Source organism: Candoia aspera, chromosome 8 (genome assembly GCF_035149785.1).
Source record: "Candoia aspera isolate rCanAsp1 chromosome 8, rCanAsp1.hap2, whole genome shotgun sequence".
Lineage (NCBI taxonomy): Eukaryota > Metazoa > Chordata > Lepidosauria > Squamata > Boidae > Candoia > Candoia aspera.
The window spans coordinates 20451735-20476097 of NC_086160.1; the positions used below are offsets into that span (position 1 = coordinate 20451735).

The 24363-nt window shown below is 38.7% G+C and overlaps 1 protein-coding gene across 2 annotated transcripts in view; it reads right to left on the reverse strand.

Annotated features, from left to right (window-relative positions):
• Positions 1-318: 318 nt before the first annotated feature.
• The window catches only part of FGL1 (fibrinogen like 1), a 30474-nt gene continuing 6429 nt past the window's right edge, over positions 319-24363 (reverse strand). For both annotated transcript variants that reach the window (XM_063310183.1, XM_063310182.1), the window contains 6 exons: positions 16872-17064; positions 15186-15345; positions 14288-14385; positions 12240-12328; positions 11176-11363; positions 319-2228 (listed from right to left, as the gene is read on the reverse strand). In XM_063310183.1, coding sequence (XP_063166253.1) covers positions 2069-2228; positions 11176-11363; positions 12240-12328; positions 14288-14385; positions 15186-15345; positions 16872-17064 — 888 coding nt within the window. In that variant the 3' untranslated portion in view covers positions 319-2068. The remainder of the gene's footprint in view (positions 2229-11175; positions 11364-12239; positions 12329-14287; positions 14386-15185; positions 15346-16871; positions 17065-24363) is intronic.

Consider the following 24363-nt stretch of genomic DNA (forward strand, 5'->3'; position numbering starts at 1 on the left):
TAAATATGTCCAGAATCATACTGACATGATAATTTAACAGTGAATATGCTAATAAGGATTTATCTTATTAGAACACTACCATCCTTTCTCTAACTGGCCTGGGCTTTATCACAGTCTCCTTTAATTGTCACTAATGTCTAAGCAATAATTTGGTTTCTTAAAAAGGACAGGTATACTAAATAAATACACCATGATTCATCATCAGTGATATCAAGAGTATTAGCCAATTAGTATGTGTACCATGTTTGTTGTTTATTCGTTCAGTCGCTTTCAACCCTTCGTGACTTCATGGACCAGCCCACGCCAGAGCTACTGAAGTCATATAAACTATATATTATTCTGAGTTCAGTTGCAGCAGCTTTTGTGATGTTGTAGGTTGGAAAAACAATATACCTTTATATAACTTTATTTAGGAAATATCCTCACTGCAGTGTCCCTACTGTTGAATGATTACAAGTTACATCAAAAATAAATCGCAGGCTAAAACAAATGGTACCGTATTGGATTCCCCTAATTAGATGCAAGATTTAATCACTTAGTTCTATCCCACTCTGGGCCATTTACTGTGCATTGCTTCTGAAATTCACTTTCATCGTTCTTCTATCCTCCCTAAGTACAGCATGACTAACTTCACAAAGTGGTAAAGGAATGGCAAACTACTGTATATGTGATAAAGCTAAAATACATGTAGCTCTGTGAAAACGTATTTCACGCATTTCAGAATATTTTTAGTGCTTCAATATATAGAAAAAGGGAGTCCAAGTGAGCAGGTAACACCAAAGCTTGGGGCTTCTTTATTTCATAAATGGTAGTGATGGAATGACTTTGAGAGGACAGTCACCCTTTGGAAGTTTCATCTTCTCCAGTTCAATACTTGGACTATGGATCCCTAAAGCTTCAGATACTTTTTGTAATTTTTTCCAGACTGATAGGTAATAACTATATTTTATGGAACTATTCAGATATTTCTTCTGAATGGGGCTTGGCATGCCCCATTCAGAATGGGCGTTCTCATACAAATGGACTCAGATATTCTTTTAACTGAACTGGGGGGATCATGTTTTTGCACTGGCACATTGAATATTGGGTGACTTTGTTAATGAAATGAAAGCAGCACTAAATGTTAGTATTATACATCTATTCAAACTCTCTTTACGTATTTATTTTAGTAGATTTAGTAGATTTGAGTAGGACCCGCATGAAGGTCTGCTTTAATAATATTTAACAGCAAAGATAGGCAAACATTCAGAAAATCTGAAAAGAGGTATATAGGTTTTCACAGATCTGTAGCTCTACAGTTTAAAATATCTGAAAGACTTAACTTCATCAGGTGTAATTTTAGAATATATTCTGCTTGTGAGGAAAGGCAAGTCCAAAACATGGTAGAATTAATGATCTTAAAGACAAATGAAGTCTTAAATCTTCTAGTAATGCAGCCATTATGGAAAAGGATCTAAAATATTTTTTAGCTCGTGACTGCTGTAAAAGACACATAACTATGGAATTAAAGACTTCATGTTGTTTAGATATCCACTCCATTTGTTTTACCAGTAAAAATACATAAAAGCATTTCACTTGCCTGAGCATTATGCACATTTAAGCTTTGGAAAATCAGTGGCTTCAGTGCTTAATCCTACTTTGGATTGTTGTTTTACAGAAAGGTAAGAGGCAAAAAGTGCATGAACATACCCTTGAAATTACTAGAAATGGAGCTCACTCAAAGGAGATTTTACTTTAAGAAAATGAAACCTGGTTAGGTGGTGGCAGCATTTGGCTAACCTTGGCTGATCTCAAAAAACCCAAACAGGGTTAGACCTGGTTAGAGCTTCAGTGGGGAGCATCAGGAAATCCTAGGGCTGTAAATTGGACCAGGAAGTTAAAAAGAGCTTCTGAGAAGAAGGTAATGGCAAACTGGTTCCCTATTGCTACCAAGAAACCTATGTGAAGTGTCCATATACTCACCAATGGCTGAGCCTGACTCAATGGATTTGTTATCTAAGTGAAGGAAGTGAATGTCACAGTGCACATATGACTGATTTGATTAAGAAGATCAATATGGGAAGCAGACTTAAACTACACTGGGACTGAAGTTTGATGGTCTGACTTTCATGACAACAGATTTCAAGGAATACCACCACCCATGCCACGTGTACCACACAATCCCATTGTCTGTCCATGCTGAATAGGGTCCATCATGGTACAGTCCATTCAGGTTGGCAGTATGACATCTAGTGGAATAGAAGAACAAAAATAAATAGAAAATATCCATTAGATTCAAACAGACTCATACCTTCCTTGGATTGTTTGCAAGTGGAAAATATGGCCTATATTTTTTCTACACTCACTGCATCTCAGCCCTTGAAGCCTGAGTAATGTCTACTCTCTAGGACTAGGAGGAGGACACAGCTCCTCTTCATCTCCACCTGTTTTTGCTTTTGGAGATGCAGTCACCTCCAACTCTTCCCCAATGGGTGATTGTGATTTTCTAGTCTTCCATGGACCCTGGTTCTGAAGAGACATCACCACCTTCTCATCATCGGAGTACTCACTGGAAACAGTCCTAACAGGAATGTCACCAGCTCCCCTCTCCAGCCTAATGGTATTCGGTGACCCAAGCCCATTATAGAGAGCTGTTCTATAGTGACAATATCATCCTTGTGATATACTGTATACTACCCTGTGTAATGAAAGGGTAAATGGTTCCTTTAACTTCCAGACAAATTCTTTGTTATTCATTTCCCCCAAAAGTCCCAAGATCCCCTGCTATTCCCAACCACTGGAATACAGTGATAACAAATAACCAGTGATTCGATACACTTTTATGATACCTAAAATCCACTGGGTGATTGGCTTGATCTCCTCAGTGATCAGCCTGATAAAGAAATGGCCCATAAGATAAATAAACAGCCAGCTGTATGTGTGCATACATTAATGTTATAAAACAATAATAATAGATAGGAGACCATACAAGGCACCAGAAATGATCTAGTCTGTCAATCATTTTCAAACATTGTCAAATATTGTGGGTTTTCATGAAGTGCAACTTGTTTGATACCCAGGAATGGTAATTAACTCAGACAGTCATGCTTACAATACTTCTGGATGGATGGCTCTGATTACAACCAAAATAAAGTTCCTCTTGGAAGATTTTTTTGTGGGAAGGAAAAAGATAGAGGAAATTCTGGGATAAAGTGTTAAGAGCTACAAATGGATGATCATGATATTTGCTGCCACCCGGCATCAAATGAAATGACTGGGGCAACATGACTGCATAGGCACAGCCTCATCTGGCATTATCCAGAGATAGTATGAGCATTGTTTTAGTTCTCCTTTGAATGGATTCATCCAATGTGGATAACCTACAATCTTCCTTTCTGGGGAAACCACTGGAGTTTCTTATGATTACATCATTGAAAGTCTGTGGCAAACCGCTGAATAAAAAGTTTGATCTCCTGCCTTCCTCCAATTAACCAAAAATAAGAAGAATATATGGGTTAAGCTTATTTAGATGGTTAGCAAAATAAGGAAAAACTTCATCACACCAAACTCAAAATACTAAATTTACTGATTAAAAAGGGTTGTTTATGGAAGAAGGGAACCAAGATACGTAATTTGGGAGGGTGGAAACGGTAATAATCATGCCAGTAATTGCTGCATCAAAGATCGGAAGTCGCTTCTTTAGATGTTTTTTCTTTTTCTTTGTCTCTAACTTAAACACTTTCTCTTTTTATATCTTTTTCTTTTTTCTACCTTTCCCTTTAAGTTTCTGCAGTTTTTTTTAACTCTGTTTAAAGTTCTTTTTCAATAAAAATTATATTAAAAACCCTCAAAATATTGAAGAGAGGCAAAACATTCTGCCCTCACCATCTGGAAAAAAAGAGGTGGAAGGAAGGAAGGAAGGAAGGAAGGAAGGAAGGAAGGAAGGAAGGAAGGAAGGAAGGAAGTCCTTGCTACAATCAAAAAGGTATGGTTCCAGATTAAGTTATAAGGAGGAGCTGCAAGATTCAAAAAACATTAATTCTAAATTTCAAATAAATTTTACTGTATCATACTTTGTCATTGTACTAGTACCCTCACTTCTTTTTCTCCTCAAATTTCTCACCACTGAAAAATTTGAGGGTTATCATAACTTTATCCCTTTATCAAAACCCTTTATCAAAAAGAAATAGCTGTTAATTAGTTGTGCAGATAATTTTTCAAGTCACTTGTCCATCTTATGCAGGACGACTTATAACTCATTCTCCTTTTTGCTTCCTGAATGTTCTTTGCAATAGAGTAGAAGCATGGCAAGAAAAAAACAAAAAGTATTTTCCTTCCTTTGTTGGTTAATTCAGAACGAATTGTTTTCACTGTCTGCCTGCTAATCAACTTCATTTGAAAAGAAAAATCATTTCTTGAAACAAGAACACCTGGCAATAACCAAAGGCATGTGTTCTCCCAACACACTTAACTATGTTTTATTCCACTAGCACAATTTTCTCAATTCAGACAACATAACTATACTGGCTATGAAAAGGGCTGTATTAACCACAAGTTAAACATGAACAAATAGTGTGATGCAGCAACTAAAAAGACAAATGCCCTTTTGGGATATGTTAACAGGAGCAAAGAGACCAGATCATGGGGTGTATTTGTTCTACTCCCCTCTGTCCTGGTTCGACTCCACTTGGGATAGTCTGTCCAGTTTTGGGTACCAGAGGACAGGTACCTGTTCAAAAAGGAAACAAATTGGGATGAGTCCAGAGGAAGACTACCAAGATGGTGAGAGGCCTGGAATCCATGCCCATGAAGAATAATTAAAAGATATGGGTAAATTTAGTCTGTAGAAGAAAGGGGAGATATGAGAGTAGTCTTTAAATATTTGAAGGATTCTCTATGGCCCAGAAGGCAGAACCAGAACAAATGGCTTAAAACTACAAGAAAGCAAATTCATGCTAATTATCAAGAGAAACTTTCTCATTTATGAAGTGTCACAGGATGTGATGAGGTTTTTTGTTAGAGATCTTAAAACAGAGGCTGGATGGTCATCTGTCAGAGATATTCTAATGGATCCTGTAGTGGCAGAGCAGATTTTCCATGATTCAGTGATTCTACTTACAAGTTGTTAGCAGAAGTAGACTGATCTCAAGAGCAAAGCAGGGTTGGATTTAATTAGTACTTGGAACTCCAGGAAATACCAGAGCTCTAAACTAGGCTAGATATGTCCTAGGAAGGATATGTTCTGGGAAAAGGCAGGTGCAAACCGTTTCTGTATTCTGTATTGTTGCTAAGAAAATTACATGGACAAGACTACGTAGGAACCTGGAGTCAACCCTGACTCAAGCAAGACTTTACCTTAAAATAATTTTAAAAGGTAATACATTCTTGCCACTATGACTAACCACTAGTTTTGCAACTGAAGTCAGAAGCAGCTCTGGGTGTCACAAAAATTGAGGTGACAGACTGTGTAAGTCCCTGGAGTCTCAGGTTGCCTACCTCTGCATTAGACCATAATATGATTTGCTTGATTTTGGCCTAGTACAGTGTGCAAACTCAGTCACTGATTAGGTTTACAGTACACAAATTTATGGTTTGTTGTAACCATAATGCTAAACCAAAGCCAAACAAGTCACATTACCGCCTAGTACAATGTGTGTCCTCAGCAACCATGTTAAGCCTCATAAGTCTTAATCTACAGTAGGCAGGCTTCATTGTTATTCTTTCTACTGTCTTATTTTTAAAACCCCAAAGAAGCCTCTCTTGTCCAGCGATCTGATTTTTACCAGGTAGGCATCTTTGACAAAGCTGCCTAGGGAACTCCATTTTCTTTCCTTATGCATATGTGATGAGGGCCTGTGATCAGTGCTTTTCCTTGTCTGTGCTTGCTGATTTTGTTCCTGCATGCACACTGCTCCATTGTTCACAAAAAAAAGCATGGTTAAAAAAAAACAGAAAAGAACTGGAGAAATGGGCACTGTCATTCTTGGGAGCATCGGGGCTGCATGGCACAATATCCTCATTGCTGTTGGCTCTTAAAGAGGTACCAGATCTTTACCTGTAGAACACAAAGCTTCGACCAGGGTACATTAACATGAGGACCCAGCAAATCTGATCATGCATATATTTCCTTTATGGGCTTGCAGTGTTTATGCTAGGCAGATTTATTTCTTCAATATCAGATCTGCTGGGACTACAGCTGCCAGAATTCCTCAAGATCATGTTGGCTAGGAATTCTGGAAGTTGTATTCTCACTGCATCTGCTCAGCAATATTGTAACAATGGCCCTATGGTCCATGGGGTCACAAAGAGTCAGACACGAATTAATGACTGAACAATAAAAATGTATATAATTACTATGAGATGAGAATAGGTCTGTGTAAATTATGTTACTGACTGGACTAATTATTAGGCTCTGTATGTCATATAGGCAGATAAGGTCCAGTGCATTACTGGCTAACAAGACTGTAATGTGGAAAATGTGCATATCCTAAAAATAACATATTTAGAAGAATGTGAGCAAATGCTGGTTATTTAGGGTCAATTCAAGCTTTATACCAAAGCCTAAGACTTGTCCTAATATTGCGCCTCTCTCTCTCTCTCTCTGCATATGCTGTGATTACTGTTGTTATTATTAATAATGTTTATATCTGTCATGTTCACTGTTTCAATGTACAGTATACATCGTAATGTTTCACATGCCATGGCGCTGATGGGCGTTTCTGTATGGGAGGGAGCTGCTGTGAACCCTTGTACCAAGCTCTGTATCTGTGTTCATTACAGTGGAATGTGTTTGGGTTATGTTCTCTGTTCAAGGACTTTTCCCACAGACCATCAGAAGCCATTAGAAGCACCTGGGATTGTGAACTTGAGAAGATTCTACGGGGGGAGGGATTTCATTTGCACTGAGGGTTTTTAGTTTGCACTTGGCACGCTTTTATCATTCTCAGCTTTCTCTGTGATCCTGCATACTATTCTTCAATAAATCAGATATCTTTGAATTCCTGCTCATGAGTCTGATAGTGTTTTAGAATAGGCACTCATTACAATAGCCCATCCTAATGTCAAACACAACAAGAAAAGGAGAGTGCAACATATGCATTGTTTAAAAACATTAAGAAAAGTCTCATAACCGAAGGGTCAAATGACCACTGAAACAGCTGTGCTTTGGATAGTTTTATGAACCCCAATAGGCAGGAGACAGCTGTACCTTTGGGGGGAGACTGTAAGAAAGAATGGAATCTCTGGACACCAATTCAGGACTTCAGTAGCATCTTGGCTCAGCCCATGATGATGATGTACTGTATAACTGAATATCATCAGCACACTGATGGTAACATTGTCCTGAACTGTCTCAGCTTGAACCACTGAATGACTCACCAGTACCTTCATGTACAGGTTAAATGATTTGGGGGAGAACCCTGAGGCACACCATACTGGAGTTCCTAGGGATTTGAGCACTGACCTCCCCATGACTCTGACTGGAACCAACCACTAAGGTAGGAGCAGAAACGCCATAAAATGATGCCTCCAACACCCATCCCCTGCAGGTGGCCCAGGAGGATATCATGGTTGATGGCACTGAAGAGATCTAATGGCACTGAAGAGATATAATAAGATCAAGAGGGACATGTTCCCCCATATCAGGGTCCTAGCAGAGGTAATCAACTAGAACAACCAGTGCCATTTCCATCCCTTAATGAAGTCTTGACTAAAAAGGATCTCAATAATCAATTTCAACTAGAATTCTGTGTAATTGATTTCCCACCATCTTCTTGACCACCTTTGCCAGGAAAAGAGATTGGAAACTGGGAGAAAGTTGTAAAAAAAGCAGTCCTGTTTTTTACTGTGGAATAAATTTTCATGGATCAGTTTACTTCATTATATAACTACATTTGGATGTTTTGAGCTGCTTTACCAATGTGGCTGCGCATTGTCAGTGGTGGAGGAAAATATTTCTCTTTCGAGAAACATCCTTAGTGCAAATGCCTTTATTGCAAGAATGGCCAAGAAGTACTGCTTTTTCAACAGTACCTGACTGTTGTGCTGAAGACATCTCATTGGATTAGGCTTCTCTGTACTATTTTATTGATCTGGTTTTGTCAGACAAGGGATCTACCTTTTGTAGCCTGTGAAATCAAGTCTTTGAATCATTGTTATGCTATTAAAATCAAACGGAATGATAGTCCAGTTACAGCAAATCCCATAGTTAAAATGTACAGCGGTTCAGAATGTGCAGCAGCCCTATGTCCGCAGCTAAATACAAGACAATTATTTCAGTTTCTCAACAACAGAAATATAGCCATTTCCTTCCCTTTGTGACAGAGGCACATTTCTGAGATATGTAGGATATGCCCATTTTCCACATATAAATCCTGTTAGGCAGTACTACGGCAGACTGTATTTGCTTACACAGCATCCATAGACTAATAGTTCATCCATCCACGTACATAATTTATTCACAGACTAATTATGACCAATTATGTGAGAACCAGCTCATAAAAATATAAAGTCTGAATCAGACTGCAGTCAGATGTACTCTTCTAGGTGTGAGAAAGCCCCATTAAATTCATTAGGACTGAGGTGTGTTTTTCTTTCGATCTTCCTTTTCATGTACCAGATCATCTGTGACTTGGCTTTTGAGCTGCACCGCACTCACCAAGTTCTCCTATCAGCACCTTCAATTTCATCATTTCCAAGGGAAGCCCAACCTCAAGTAGGGGAAAAGGAAGTCCAGACGGGAAAAGGGTGATTATGATAGGTTTACAGAATGAATGCTAAGATGTAATTCCATGATTGGTTTGAAACTAGTAATAAAAACTAACTAATGAGAGGTGGAATAATGCATTTATAATGATTATTCTGTGACTCAGAATAACTGGAGTACAGTATATTCAGTAATGATTCACCAGAAACAAATGTGACTCTCCAACATTTTCAGCAGTGACAAACTCCCCTCTGAAGTCAGTGGAAGCTTTGACTTCACCGAAAACAGGATTTACACATTGTTTCATTTCCTCCTTTTTATCAACTTAGCGTTGATGAGAGCTGAAACACATTGTTTCACACAGTAAACTTGGCTTCGCCTCAATCCAACTCAAACTGTATCGCAAGATGCTTGCTATCATTGGGAACAGCTTGTGAATATGACAAAGGGATAGACAGAGCCAAACAACCTTCCTTGAAGAAACCCAAAACAAAGGAAAAGTAACAGAACACTGAAGCTGCTTCTGATTGGCAAAATCTTCCCAAATATATTTGACGGCTCTCAAATGGTAAGAGGCAACTTGTTCCCTAAGAATTATGCATATTGTTACAGTGGCTATATAAATATACTTCCTTGCTATATTTTGCAACCTGTTAAATCCAGTGTTGACAATAATTATTTGGGCAGCTGACATGAAATTTCCCTTAGATATGCAAATGCATTTAAAAGTCATTTTTTTGGTTGTTATTCATTATGTTCTGTCTGATCAATGCTATGCAGCATCCCAGAATGCTGCAGAAAAGATCAGGGGTATGGAAACCAAACAATTAATGTTCCTTAATTCATTTCAGACTTGTTTATAGGCCATGCAAATGTCACATCTGATCTGGCTGAGGGTCAAGCAAGAGATGGCATTTTATCCCAGTATTCTCCAAATACATAGGAATGTTTTCAGATTTCTTCTAATCCTATTTCTTATGGAGAAGGACTAGACTAGTTTTCCCCAACATTAGGTTTTCCAAATACACTGGACAATAGCTCTCAGCATCCCTAATGGTCAGGCTCAAGGTTTTTTTTTTTATGGCCAACAACCAAAGTTAAATATAATTTTAAAACAATTAAGAAAAAACTATACCAAAATATTGTAAAAATAAAATTAGAAAATATTCCCATTCATGTTAAGCTACTTGGGATGGCTGTAAGAAGACGCAAATGAACAAATAAATGTAAATTTGTTTGCTACTGCTGATTACTACTGAACATTTCAAAACTATAAATTGACTGGTTTAGAATTCTGCTCTGATGGCTCATAAAATTCTAAATTGGAGAAACTATGCTGTCTTGCAGCAAACAGCAGTGGTGATTGAGCAAAGTTTAGCTACTCTCCTGGAGGTCCCCTTTGAGATGCCTGCTAAGAGAGGAAGAATAAGACTGGTATCTGTTTTGCTGTGCCTGGTGGTCAAAAAATATCTTGACAGTTCAATGCATCCAGAATATACAAAGCCAGGGAAGACAAGACAACATAGCAGGAAATACACATGATATTACACTTTACTAAAGTTTTCTCTGGGGGATTATAATAAGAGGGAATTAATAGAGTTCTTTGCTGCAGTAACTTTCTGTATAGCACAACCCTACACATGTTCATTCAGAAGTACCGTTCTCACAGAAATGCACCTTATCTCCAATTAACTGAGCATAGGATTGCAGCTTAATATGGCAAAATACAGGTAGGTCATGAATAATGTGAGTTCAAACAATGCAATCTTTGATTTAGTGCAAATTGTAAACTGATACCAGGTCACATTTAATGTGAGGCTAGTTAATGTGAGGCTAGTTAATGTGAGGCTAGTGCATGCGTAACTGAGGATAGCTCATGCACAGTTGAGGTTGGGGTTTTAGAAGCTGCTAATCTTTGTGTGTGTAAAATGGAGAAAAGGAAGCTTCTGTCAGAGAAAAACAGTACAAGTTTTAAAAATAAGAGGCTCGTTATTACATTAGAGCAAAAATGTGATGTAATTGAACGATATGAACGTGGTCATAGCAATGCTAAAATAGGACGAGATGTTGGAATGCCTTAATCTACAGTAGATTTTTTTTGTTTTTATTTTGCATTCTATAACTTCCTCTGTGACTTTGTTAACCATAAATTTAAAGTATATTCTTTTTAGCCTTTACTGTAATATTTCATTAATATACATATAGAAATTGCTTTAAAATTTTCATTGCCTGTTTCCATCGAGCTGGAACCAATTACCGTATTTTCCATAGAAATGTCACTTTGAATAGTGCAAATCTGAATAATGTGACCATTTTGTGGGATTCAATAACTGCACTAATCAAGACCTATCTGTAATTTATAAAGGCAGAATTAGTTTTAGCACTTAGCTGAGTTATGATGGCTACTCAAATCCAGAGCTTCTGTACTATTATACATGAGTTTAGACAAAATTAGTTATTCCAGGTCAAAATAATGCGAAAAGATAGCCAACCTGTTAAACCACCAGCCAGCTTGATCTTCTTTAGCACAGTTCTTTTCATAGTTGTCATTATCTCTATCTTTGGTACTGAATTTCATCCCTTGGTGATTTGCCCACCATTTAACTTCAGGATGAAACCCCCCAGTGAGAGAGTCACCAGCTGTTCCTGAGTATTGCCCACAATTCATCATGTAGGAATTCTAGCAAAGAAGTTGGGAGAAGGAATAAGAATTATATAAATAGAGCACAAGTCTAGCATTTAAGAGATATATTCAAAAAGGAAAACAATACATGCAGTCCATAAAGAAATGAATTGAACATGCAAAGGTTTCATTCATACAATTGCATTTAACAGGCAAGTTAAGCAGAAGATGTATAGCACAGTGATTCCATCATACATTCTGCAGAGAATTTATGCAGGGATTTCTCAGTTTTTGAGGATTTGTCCATATAATGAACAGGAAATAGAGTCTGTTGAGCATATTAGTCTGTACTGATTTACACTGGAGCCCACAATGGAAGAATTTAGCATACTGTGAATTCCCATGATTTTAAATTTGAAAATGGGGTGGCATGCAGTGTGTGTTTATTTAACTGGGTGGGTAGTCCCTCCATTTTCTGAATGTTGATCTAGTTGTCCATGATTGCCAAAAGTTTGAGAAATTACTGCCTTTGACATTGAAATGCTCATTAAAAAATAGTATTTACTCATCTATTTCCTCCTTATACCAAGAAGTTCAGATTATATATACAGTATGAGGGTTATCTCCCCATTTCACATATCTGTGAAATTGGCTAGGTAAGAGAATGTTCTCCTTCATAAATCACAGTAACCACCCCCAAAATACATTATGGCTTTAAGTGTTATATGTAATTGGACCCTCTTGACTGCCCCCAATTAATGAAGATCACAGCTGAATGGTGGTCATGTAGTCTAACACATTATAACATGCACACACATGCTCTCTCTCTCTCATGCACACACAGAATTCTGAATGATACAACGGTTGTGAAATACTTGTTTTCTTATGCTATATATTTAGAATCCCAAGTTCTAACGAAGCTACTTTTACTACCTGCTCATCTGCAACTCGAAACTTTTCATACTGTGCAAAGCGCTGTTCACCCATAAAGTCAGACAAATCGATTTTCAAGGTATAATTCCCTGAATAAATAACAACAAATGAAGGCACGACATTCAGAAGAGAGGAATGAAGAACTTCCATTCAATTCATTGCAGGCACTGAGAGAATTCAGATAGTGTGACTGACCAGTCATCCTTTAGCAGAGTATGATTTTCCTATTACTTAGTATGATACTTTGATTAATCATGGCAGGTTAATATGGAATGTTCTTTATAATTTATTAGCACTATTCTTTAAAATAAAATTATTGTATAACTGTAATGAGGGATCTGCTCTTTATAGTCTGCAAGTCAGCAATTTTTTTTTTGTGCCATGCAGTAGTGATTCCTTACCAATGACTCTAACCATGTACTTAGCACATGAATTGTATTAACAGTGTGTGATTCTTTCCTTTGTTCTGACTGTGAGGTCTGGTCAGCTTGCCTGTATATATGTATACAGCCATGTCCTGTGTTTACTCATCCCAGGCTTGAAATTAGCTGTTGGATTATCAAACAGAACAAAACCTGCAACTGAATGCCTAGTGTTTTTTGATAAACCCTCTCTTGTCTGGGCAGGAGAAAAAAAGTGGGAAAACTTGCTTTACTATAATTCCAGATTGATAGAGATTGTAGAAGTGATTTTCACTCGACAGTAGCCATGTTGTTTCTCTCTTCTGTCTCAATTTGACTCAGTGTCCAGAGCAGATATTTCAAAATATGTAAATTGTAATAATCAAATTAGGATTATCATACAAGAACCAGCAAATATCATATCTGAATGAAATGGTGGAGTATTGTGTGGGTGGGTGTTTTTTTTTAACAAAGTAACCACTCTACCCAAAGTAGCTTTTACTAGCCAAGTGCCCTCTAATTCTGCTGGACCACAAGACTCATCATCCCAAGCAATGGAATGAGGAGAGCTGGATTCCCAGACACATGGGAAGGGACACCAGGCTGGGAGAAATTGCCTGGGGTCTTGAGACAGATAACTATTTTTAAGGGAGACTCAGCTGTTTGCAAGTACGTATTTCGTCCCACACATTCATCTCTGCAGAATACATTTCTCAGAGATAAAAGTGAATCCTGCAAGCGGTAAAAACTATCTTAAATTCTTTTTATTGCTTTCCTGGACATGCTTGCTTGGAAAAAATCCAACATTTGATAAGATTTAATAAGAGATCCTTCAGAGAGTCACTCATGCTCTAGTCATCCCACAGCTTAACTACTGCAATGCGCTGTACATGGGGCTGCCCTTGAAGACCACTCGGAAGCTTCAACTGGTCCAGAATGCAGCAGTGCAGGCAGTGATGGGCATGTCTCATTATGCTGAGATTATACCCCGGCTCTGTGAGCTAAATGGCTGCCAGTTGGCTTCCAGGTGAAATTCAAGCTACTGGTCATGACTTATAAAGCCCTACATGGCCTACAGCCTGGTTATTTGAGGGATCACTGTCTCTCATGGTGTCTGCTCACCTGATAGAGTGGCAGGGTTGATGCCTTCTGGAATGAGATTTCCCCTGAGATCCACATGGCTCCCTTCCTCATGGTGTTCTGGAGAGCCTTAAAGACCTAGCTGTTCTCCCAGGCTGGGGTGGCTGGATCCCCCTGTGAGATGTGTTTACATATGTGTTTTGAGTTGTTGGCCAGATCTGCCATCTTGTTTTTTTATTTTAAATTGTTTCTTATTTATCTTGTGGATTTTTTTCTTTTCCTTATTCATATTGTACTTTATTTTCTCTGTTATATTGTGGGTTGCCCAGAGTCACTCGAATAAATTATATTAAATTTATTCCCTGGGGTGTGGCTACATCAGAGTGTATCTAAAACTATTAACAAAGTCAGCAATAACTCTGGGGATAAAACATGCTCAGATACACCTTAATTTGAACTACAACTGTGAAGAAATCCTACTGAGCCTTTGTGTTCATTATTACAAAATCAATCAATCCCTTATTATTGATCTTGGTTTTCCTAATGAAGATGTAGTGCTTTTCTTACCCTGAGAAGTCAGATAGTGCAGATTTTTATTTCCAAGCCAGTATTCACCATTTGCCGAAGTAAAATCTCCAAAACCTTGTTCATATTCAGTCCAATTTCTGGGAAAAAAAATTAAAACCTCTGATCTGCACGAATCACAGAAGATTATCAAATGGCTTTAAAACAGGTTGCACAGTTCCCTGACAATAACAAATTACAAATATGTATTTGTGATTTGTTTCTAGGCAAAAAACAAAGTAAACTCAATTCATTGTATAGATTTGCTTTCTAATATGTACAATGACAACTAAGATTTGACTGCAATTTCAAGTCTTCCATAAATAACCTTTATTGCACTGTCAAAGCAGAATCATTATGTTGCTTCAGATCATAACAATAAACATAGATCTTAAATAAAAATTCATTAAATCAGTGTGAAGTACAATAATAAAAGAGAAGACCACTGATTTCTATCTTCCTACACCTTCTGCTCCTCCATATAACAGTGTCTTACACAGTAAGCCACCAAACAGTATTTTGCAATTTATGAGATGATTTTAGGGTCTTAATCTGCAAGTAAATAGCTTATCTAAGAATCATCCAGAGCACCTGGACCTTTTTGGTATTTGTGGGAATCTCAAGGCCCAGCCTTTTGGGTCCATACGACTCTCTCATGCATTCAGTTAAAAAACTATCCTGTCTTGATTCTACAATAAAGTTGTTGTCTTAACTAACAACCATAAGAAATTTTGCATTGAGATACATTAATTTGAGTGTAAATTCTCCCAAAGGATACATTTTATCATGCCCCTAAGAATAGGAAATTCTAGAATTTTATTTCAAAGGATGTAAAAACAAGGCTGTGGGAAAGGCTAAGCTGAATCTAGAGAGTTTAGTGTTTTTTTAGCTAAAAACTTACCTATCAAAATTTTGACTCCCATCTGACCGTCTCTGAAAGACTGTCCACCCACCTCCTTCTGACATATCACAGTAGGCAAAGAATCCACTGGGGCTTTTTAGTGGTTTCATCTTGTAAAATCCACTTTGTGTATGACCAGCATGATAGATTTCTGCACAATCTGAATCATGGCAAAACATCAGTGGATTTAAATAATACAATTTAGTCATGTTCTCCTTTCTTCTATAAGATATTTATATAGTGCTGGCCTAAACAAATTATAATTCAATTAGGCAAATGCCACTCATGGATCGTATATTGTTTCTTGCCAAGTTTCCTGTTTTTGTGTGAGCGTATTTGCATCTGTATCCCTAGACTAGGGATAAATACTGGGGTACTTATTCAGAGATAAAAGAAGAAAACTGCATATGAAGTCATCAAGATTAAATTTAATTCCAAGGAGAAGTTGCTTTAAGGGAAGGAAATTTGGGTAGGTGGGAACATCTAGCCAACCTTGATGGAAAAAAGCTAAGCAAAGTTCAGTCCAGTTAGTACTTACATGGGAGGCTACTAGGAAATCTCTGGACTATAAGCTAGACTGAGAAGTCCAAAATAACATTCCAGAAGAAGGCAGTGGTAAACGACTTCACTACTGCTTCCAAGAAAATTATATGGACATGACTGGTCACAAGGAGTTAAGATTGGTTTAAGGAAACGTTGACTTTCACTCTAGATATACAGTAAACTTGGAACAGTGACATATAGTCTGTCTGTCTGTCTGTCCATCCTTTTTAAAATTTATCAAATTTTGCCACTGCCCATCTCCCCCCAAAGGGGTATGTATGTATGTATGTATGTATGTATGTATGTATCTATCTATCTATCTATCTATCTATCTATCTATCTATCTATCTATCTATCTATCTATCTATCTAACCTTGGTGTCACTTCCAGAAACTCCAGTCCTCGTTTCCAAATTGTAATGATTAGGGTAAGAAAAGGAGGAAAATATTGTAATTTTTAATGTGACAGAAGGGAGAAGAAGTATTAAATACCTGATTGGAGAGCAATCATGCTTATATTGTACAATTTAATTTTAATATAGATGTCAACGAAATGACAAATAATTTTATTACTTTAAACATTTTGGAAAAGTGGAAATAATCCTGACATTTCCTCTTCTCCCAATTTTCCAGCTTTCTTTTTAAACACAAAGATACATTTGTTCAAGTTAATTGTTGCTCTGGCTGAAACATTGACATAATAATAAATCTTGAAAAACTGAACAATGAAGGAAAACCATACAATGAAGGATATATTTATTTAATTCTAGTCACCATTTATAAGTGTATATCATGTGTATTTGCACTTTTGTACAAATGTCTTTCTGGAAAAAAAATATGGATGTTTAAAATGTTCTTCTTGAGATCACATATGCATGCACATATGTATTTTTGTCCTCCCCAACCATAACCCCCATTATCCCTGGATTATCTGTATTTTCAACATTGTAATTCCTAAAGGTTTTTGCCTTGAAGTTTCCAAAAAAGTTATCAACAATAAAAAAGCAATAAAACGAAAAAAAACATTTTGTTCTACTTTTGGGGCTGCAGGCATGGTATGGATTCTAAACTTCCGTCATCCTACAGTTTGTGAAATGGCTGACTTGAGACCATCTGGAGAAAAAAGATGAGATTCATTTCTAACCTTTATACTCTGTTTCTTCTCCCAGACTGATGACACTGTTTCCACCTTCTTTATCTCTGCTCTGAATATCCCTCTCCATTAAGAGGTCCACAATTTTTGCCTGTTGTTGCTTCACACTGTGTTCCAGAAGTCTCACCTGGGCCTGGAGTCTCAGCTGCTCCTGGAAACAACTTCCTACAGTCTTCTGGAATGGCTTGAGGAAGGAGAGTAAAGACATGGGGTACGTCAGTCAGTCGCTAAGTACTGCAGTGCCAGTTCATCACCAGTTCCTACAAAATCCGATTACATTCAACCACGGTTTGAAAATATGGAATGTGCTTTCTTAACAAATAGCTTAGCTCTTAATATTTTCTTTATTAATCCCAGTTACTTAGGAAAGCTGTATGGGACAGATTCCTTTTCTTCCTGAAAAGGTGCCTAAGCAAGAACTATAGAGCTCAAAGAAAATTCTGGGTTTCCAAGATATGAGGACATGTCCTTTGGAAACAGGTATTGGTGTGTCCTTGTGCCAGGGCAAAAGGGCTCTGTGGATATAGACAGGGCACAGAGTAAATCCTTAACTTTCTAACGCCCTTCCCCAGTTATGGACAGTAAGTCATAAGGTGCTGAACAGCCAGTGCCATTGGATCCACATTGCCAACATTCCCAAGTTAGAGGACCATCCTTCTCCTGGTATCCACCAGGATCCCTGTCTTATTTTTTTTTTTAATATCAGTTTTAAAAGGGGGAAATTAGCATAGTACAAAGCAAACTAAAAGCCTCATGTATAATCTGTATTTCCAATAACCTCACCAGTTTGCCTTCTGCTAATTTGGGAACTGACCATACCAGTTATGGAAGCCATTTAGTGACCATGCCTCAATATTCTCTAAAAATTCCAAATATGCCCACAGGACCAAAAAGACTAGACCTCTGGCTTACGCTGTTACTTTTTCAGTTCCAACACTTGCAGTGGGAATTTCTGGAGACTGAAAAAAACGACATATGTTGCCAAAGGTGAGGGTTCCCAACCGTTGCTTTATTCAAATATCTATTCTATCATGTCTAAGATCACATTAGTAGAATGTTCTCTTTCTACTAATGTGACAACATCAGAAATTGTTTTCTTGTAATTGTGCATTTGAATTTCATTAGTTTAAAACATAAGCCTTCCCATCTCTCAACTTAATTAATTTTGGCTGGACTTAAAAGTAGAAAATTACCACAACCAGAAAACATATACACAAATCTGGGTCATAATTACATACTGTTACTTGTGGTAAAAGAGAAGATTAATCTGGGCTAGACTGTTTCCCTCCCTTTTTTCATTCCAAAAGACATAATTCAGGGTTGTTGAACAACAGCAGGAAATGAACTAGATGGGATGGCCGTGATGGGTGGATAGGTAAGACTAGTAACCAAGATGAAGAAAATTAAGTTATTATTTTTAAACCTAATCCTTCTCAGCTTTGGCATTCATTTCTAGGCTGCTTTAAATAAGCATTTGTTGCTCAAGGCATGTTGACTTTGGAGCAATCTGGAGTGCATGCTCACTGTTTAAATATTTTGGTTGCATTTTAGATTTTTGTTTTTCATTTAATTCTTGCCCTTGAGTGCAATCCAAGCTATGGCAGTGGAAAACATGCGCTGGGATTAGGCAGCTAGTCAGGAAAGGATTCCAGAGGGAGAGGCACAATGCCAGTCCAAAGAAGCTTGGCTAATGCTCTAACAATCAGTATAGAAGGCAGCTTTCCTGTCGGCTGACTGCGTCTGTGGGTCAAGATATCCTAATTATATCTTGAACAATTACTAATAAATAAAAAAGGGAAAAAATTAAGATAGGGAATGAGATCTTTCTGTGATGGAGGAGAAAATGCACACAGAGAAGAATACTCTGTGGCGAACACTCTTCCATCCCTTAATGTACTTTTGCCACTAAGGAAAAAGATAGAAGCAGCTTCAAGAAAACAGACAAGCATACAGCCCCAGTAAAATAAAGGTTAATTAGCCACAATGATGCTAATACATGCTTATCTGGAAGCATCCTTAGTCTAATCAAACAAGCATGACAGGAAATGGACTTTTTGCTTTTTAATGATATGGGTTAAAGCTGACAGGGTGGGAACCATGATCCTCAAGCCAGAAAGAACTATTATTAAACACTGAACAGATCTCTTCAACTCTCAAAGTTGGGATAAGAATGCCAAAGTGGAAGAAAATCCCCAGTATATAAACTCTGGGGCTGACCTAGGACTGTTCTGCAAGAGGTAGATCTTATTTGTTTATTTGAATATTTTATATGGCCACCTCTATCATAGAAAACAACCCTAGGCAGCTAATCAACAGATACACAAATAATAAAAACACCAAATTAAAACTTTTAACTCATCACCCTTCAGCAAAGGATCGTTACCTTGTCTTGGTGCTGGAGCTTGAGCACCTCAATGATGCCATGAGCTAAACCGTGAAGGGCCACCCAAGACGGGAAGGTCATGACAGAGAGGTCAGACTAAATGCGATCCCTGGGGAAGGTAATGGCAACCCACCCCAGTATTCTTGCCGTGAAAACTAAATGGATCAGTACAACCAGAGATATGTCGGTATACCATCGGAAGATGAGACCCCCAGGTCAGAAGATGGTCAAAATGCTACTGGGGAGGAACAGAGGATGAGTTCAACTAGCCCCAGACGTGATGACGCAGCTAGCTCAAAGCCGAAAGGACGGCTAGCGGCCGACGGTGCTGGTGGTGAACGGCGAATCCGATGTCCTAAGGATCAACACACCACTGGAACCTGGAATGTAAGATCTATGAGCCAGGGCAAATTGGATGTGGTGATTGGTGAGATGTCAAGATTAAAGATAGACATTCTGGGCATCAGTGAACTGAAATGGACTGGAATGGGCCACTTCACATCAAATGACCACCAGATCTACTACTGTGGACAAGAGGACCACAGAAGAAATGGAGTAGCCTTCATAATTAATAGTAAAGTGGCTAAAGCAGTGCTTGGATACAATCCAAAAAACGACAGAATGATCTCAATTCGAATTCAGGGCAAGCCATCTAACATCACAGTGATCCAAATATACGCCCCAACCACAAATGCTGAAGAAGCTGAAGTAGAGCAGTTCTATGAGAATCTGCAGCACCTACTGGACAACACGCCTAAAAGAGATGTTATTTTCATCACAGGAGACTGGAATGCTAAGGTGGGCAGTCAAATGACACCTCGAATTACAGGTAAGTATGGCCTGGGATAACAAAACGAAGCAGGACATAGGCTGATAGAATTTTGCCAAGACAATTCACTCTGCATAACAAACACTCTCTTCCAACAACCTAAGAGATGGCTTTATACACCAGATGGACAACACCGAAATCAGATTGACTACATCCTTTGCAGCCAAAGGTGGCAGACATCTGTACAGTCGGTAAAAACAAGGCCTGGAGCTGACTGTAGTTCAGATCACGAACTTCTTCTTGCACAATTTAGGATCAGACTAAAGAGATTAGGGAAGACCCACAGATCAGCTAGATATGAGCTCACTAATATTCCTAAGGAATATGCAGCGGAGGTGAAGAATAGATTTAATGGACTGGACTTAGTAGATAGGGTCCCGGAAGAACTCTGGACAGAAGTTGGCAGCATTGTTCAGGAGGCGGCAACAAAATACATCCCAAAGAAAGAAAAAACCAAGAAGGCAAAATGGCTGTCTGCTGAGACACTAGAAGTAGCCCAAGAAAGAAGGAAAGCAAAAGGCAACAGTGATAGGGGGAGATATGCCCAATTAAATGCAAAATTCCAGAGGTTAGCCAGAAGAGATAAGGAATTATTTCTAAACAAGCAATGCACGGAAGTGGAAGAAGACAATAGAATAGGAAGGACAAGAGACCTCTTCCAGAAAATTAGAAACATTGGAGGTAAATTCCAGGCAAAAATGGGTATGATCAAAAACAAAGATGGCAAGGACCTAACAGAAGAAGAAGAGATCAAGACAAGGTGGCAAGAATATACAGAAGACCTGTATAGGAAGGATAACAATATCGGGGATAGCTTTGACGGTGTGGTCGGTGAGCTAGAGCCAGACATCCTGAAGAGTGAGGTTGAGTGGGCCTTAAGAAGCATTGCTAATAACAAGGCAACAGGAGACGACGGCATCCCAGCTGAACTGTTCAAAATCTTGCAAGATGATGCTGTCAAGGTAATGCATGCTATATGCCAGCAAATTTGGAAAACACAAGAATGGCCATCAGATTGGAAAAAATCAACTTATATCCCCATACCAAAAAAGGGAAACACTAAAGAATGTTCAAACTATCGAACAGTGGCACTCATTTCACATGCCAGTAAGGTAATGCTCAAGATCCTGCAAGGTAGACTTCAGCAGTTCATGGAGCGAGAATTGCCAGATGTACAAGCTGGGTTTAGAAAAGGCAGAGGAACTAGAGACCAAATTGCCAATATCCGCTGGATAATGGAAAAAGCCAGGGAGTTTCAGAAAAACATCTATTTCTGTTTTATTGACTATTCTAAAGCCTTTGACTGTGTGGACCATAACAAATTGTGGCAAGTTCTTAGCGGTATGGGGATACCAAGTCATCTTGTATGCCTCCTGAAGAATCTGTATAACGACCAAGTAGCAACAGTAAGAACAGACCACGGAACAACGGACTGGTTTAAGATTGGAAAAGGAGTACAGCAGGGCTGTATACTCTCACCCTACCTATTCAACTTGTATGCAGAACACATCATGCGACAAGCTGGCCTTGAGGAATCCAAGGCTGGAGTTAAAATCTCTGGAAGAAACATTAACAATCTCAGATATGCAGATGATACCACTTTGATGGCTGAAAGTGAAGGGGAACTGAGGAGCCTTATGATGAAGGTGAAAGAAGAAAGTGCAAAAGCTGGTTTTCAGCTAAACCTCAAAAAAACCAAGATTATGGCAACCAGCTTGATTGATAACTGGCAAATAGAGGGAGAAAATGTAGAAGCAGTGAAAGACTTTGTATTCCTAGGTGCAAAGATTACTGTAGATGCTGACTGCAGTCAGGAAATCAGAAGACGCTTAATCCTTGGAAGAAGAGCAATGACAAATCTCGATAAAATAGTTAAGAGCAGAGACATCACACTGACAACAAAGGCCCGCATAGTTAAAGCAATGGTGTTCCCTGTAGTAACATATGGCTGCGAGAGCTGGACCATAAGGAAGGCTGAGCGAAGGAAGATCGATGCTTTTGAACTGTGGTGTTGGAGGAAAATTCTGAGAGTGCCTTGGACTGCAAGAAGATCAAACCAGTCCATCCTCCAGGAAATCAAGCCAGACTGCTCACTTGAGGGAATGATATTAAAGGCAAAACTGAAATACTTTGGCCACATAATGAGAAGACAGGACACCCTGGAGAAGATGCTGATGCTAGGGAGAGTGGAAGGCAAAAGGAAGAGGGGCCGACCAAGGGCAAGATGGATGGATGATATTCTAGAGGTGACGGACCCATCCCTGGGGGAGCTGGGGGTGTTGACGACCGACAGGAAACTCTGGCGTGGGCTGGTCCATGAAGTCACGAAGAGTCGGAAGCGACTAAATGAATAAACAACAACAACAACTCATCACCAGCCCCATAATAGTATCCTCACCAAAACAAAAGCAAAAAAGCACACATGCTCCAAGCTTTTAAAAGTGCTGGGCTCTCTTCCCATCCTGACCCAATGCCTGAGAGAAGAGCCAGGTCCTAATGGCCTTCAGGAAGGCAAAGAGCATAGGAGTGTATCTCAATGGGGAAGCTGTCCCATTGGGTAGGCACAGCTACAGAAAAGGATGGCTTCCTAGGACCCATCGGACAGCAACATTTAACAGACGGGACCTGAAAGGAGCCTGCCCTATCCAATCTTTTGTGTATATTTTCTTTCTTCAGCTCTGTAAAGCAATTTATCTATTGAGCTGTGTCAAGTGCTTGAATTTCTGCTGCTTCTGGAGAATTGATATTTACTGCTTCTCTCTTAGTCAGACACACCCACACCCACACTAATCTATTAGATGTTCTAGGCTAGGGTTTCTCAACTTTGTAAGCCACCCAGAGTTGTTTTTGAGATGGGTGGTGTAAAAATACAACAAACAAACAAACAAAACTTAGCAGCTAAGATGTTGAGATGAGCCTGCTCTATCCAATCTTTTGTGCATATTTTCTTGGCAGCTAAGATGTCTGGACTTCAACTCCCAAAGTTCCCTAACCAGCATACTGGGAGTTGAAGTCCAGACAACTTAAAGTTGCCGTGGTTGAGAAACACTGCTCTAGGCGCTGATTATGTGGTCTGTCCCTTAAACTTTGCTCAGTAGGATTTTTAAAAACACACATTCTCCCTATGTTGACAGTACAACTGCAAAAACACCCAAGCAAGATGGAGCATTTTGATCTTTTTTCCTTAAATGTGGACTTAACACATTAAAAAGGATTTTTTTGTTGGGATGCAACTGAAGGTTGGAAAGGATAGCGATGACAGATAATTGTTTCAATTGCGTGTAATTTCCACCTGAAACAAGAGATGGAATGTCTAGTTTTTACATCAAAGTTGCCATATCATTTCCCTTCTCCGCACACTGTCTTGCCTCAGTCATTTTCCTCCTTGCCCACTTGTGATACAGGAAATAAGATGGGCTGGTAAAAAAATGTCTGAGACATACTCCCTGGAAGTAAGTTGCTGGAGAGGAACGAGAAAGTACAATTTATTGTGTGCCCCTGTTATGCTGACCTCAGTTTCCAATTGTCTTAAAAAGGTACATTTGGCAATAATGAGCATAAATAAAACCACATTCCTGAGAGCCTCACCCCACGCCTTCAGTTTTGTGATGACAGACAGACAGACAGAGAGACCGAAAGAAATCATTTCCTTGTCCCCCAAAGAAAAAGAAATTCTTAGCTGCCTATCATTGGTAGCATATTTGGAATGGAAGTTCTGCATTTATATTCTCATGCACTAGGGCTTTTGTTATTCATCTAAGAAAACTAAGTAAGGTTTCAGAACTTTTTTCTGAACAATTTACCAAATCCCAAAGCCTCCAAGCACCAGGGAGGGAGTGGATCAAACAATCCATCTGAATAAATTGCATCAGAGATAATCACCAGCTTCCTTCCCACCCCCTTGATGATCTTTGAACAAGTCACGTAAGGGTAACAGAAAAATTTCTTAGGTTAAGAATGCCAGATTTGCTTCTTCTGGGAAAAGACATTTTCTGCACGTTTGCAAATACCACAACAGCAATCAACTGCAAATTCTATGCACCATTACAAATTATTGCTATATTTCACAAGTAAGTGGAATTAAAGCCACTAACCTGAAGAACTACAGAATTCTAAATTTTAAAGTGATTGAGGATTGTCTCTTAAAGTCCATTGAAATAAAATGGAAAACGAAAACATAATTATTTGTGGGGGGGGATGCTATTTAGGTTGTGGCTGTATCACTAATTGGAAACAGACTGACTGTAACTGACTCTGCCTGCCTTACTGAG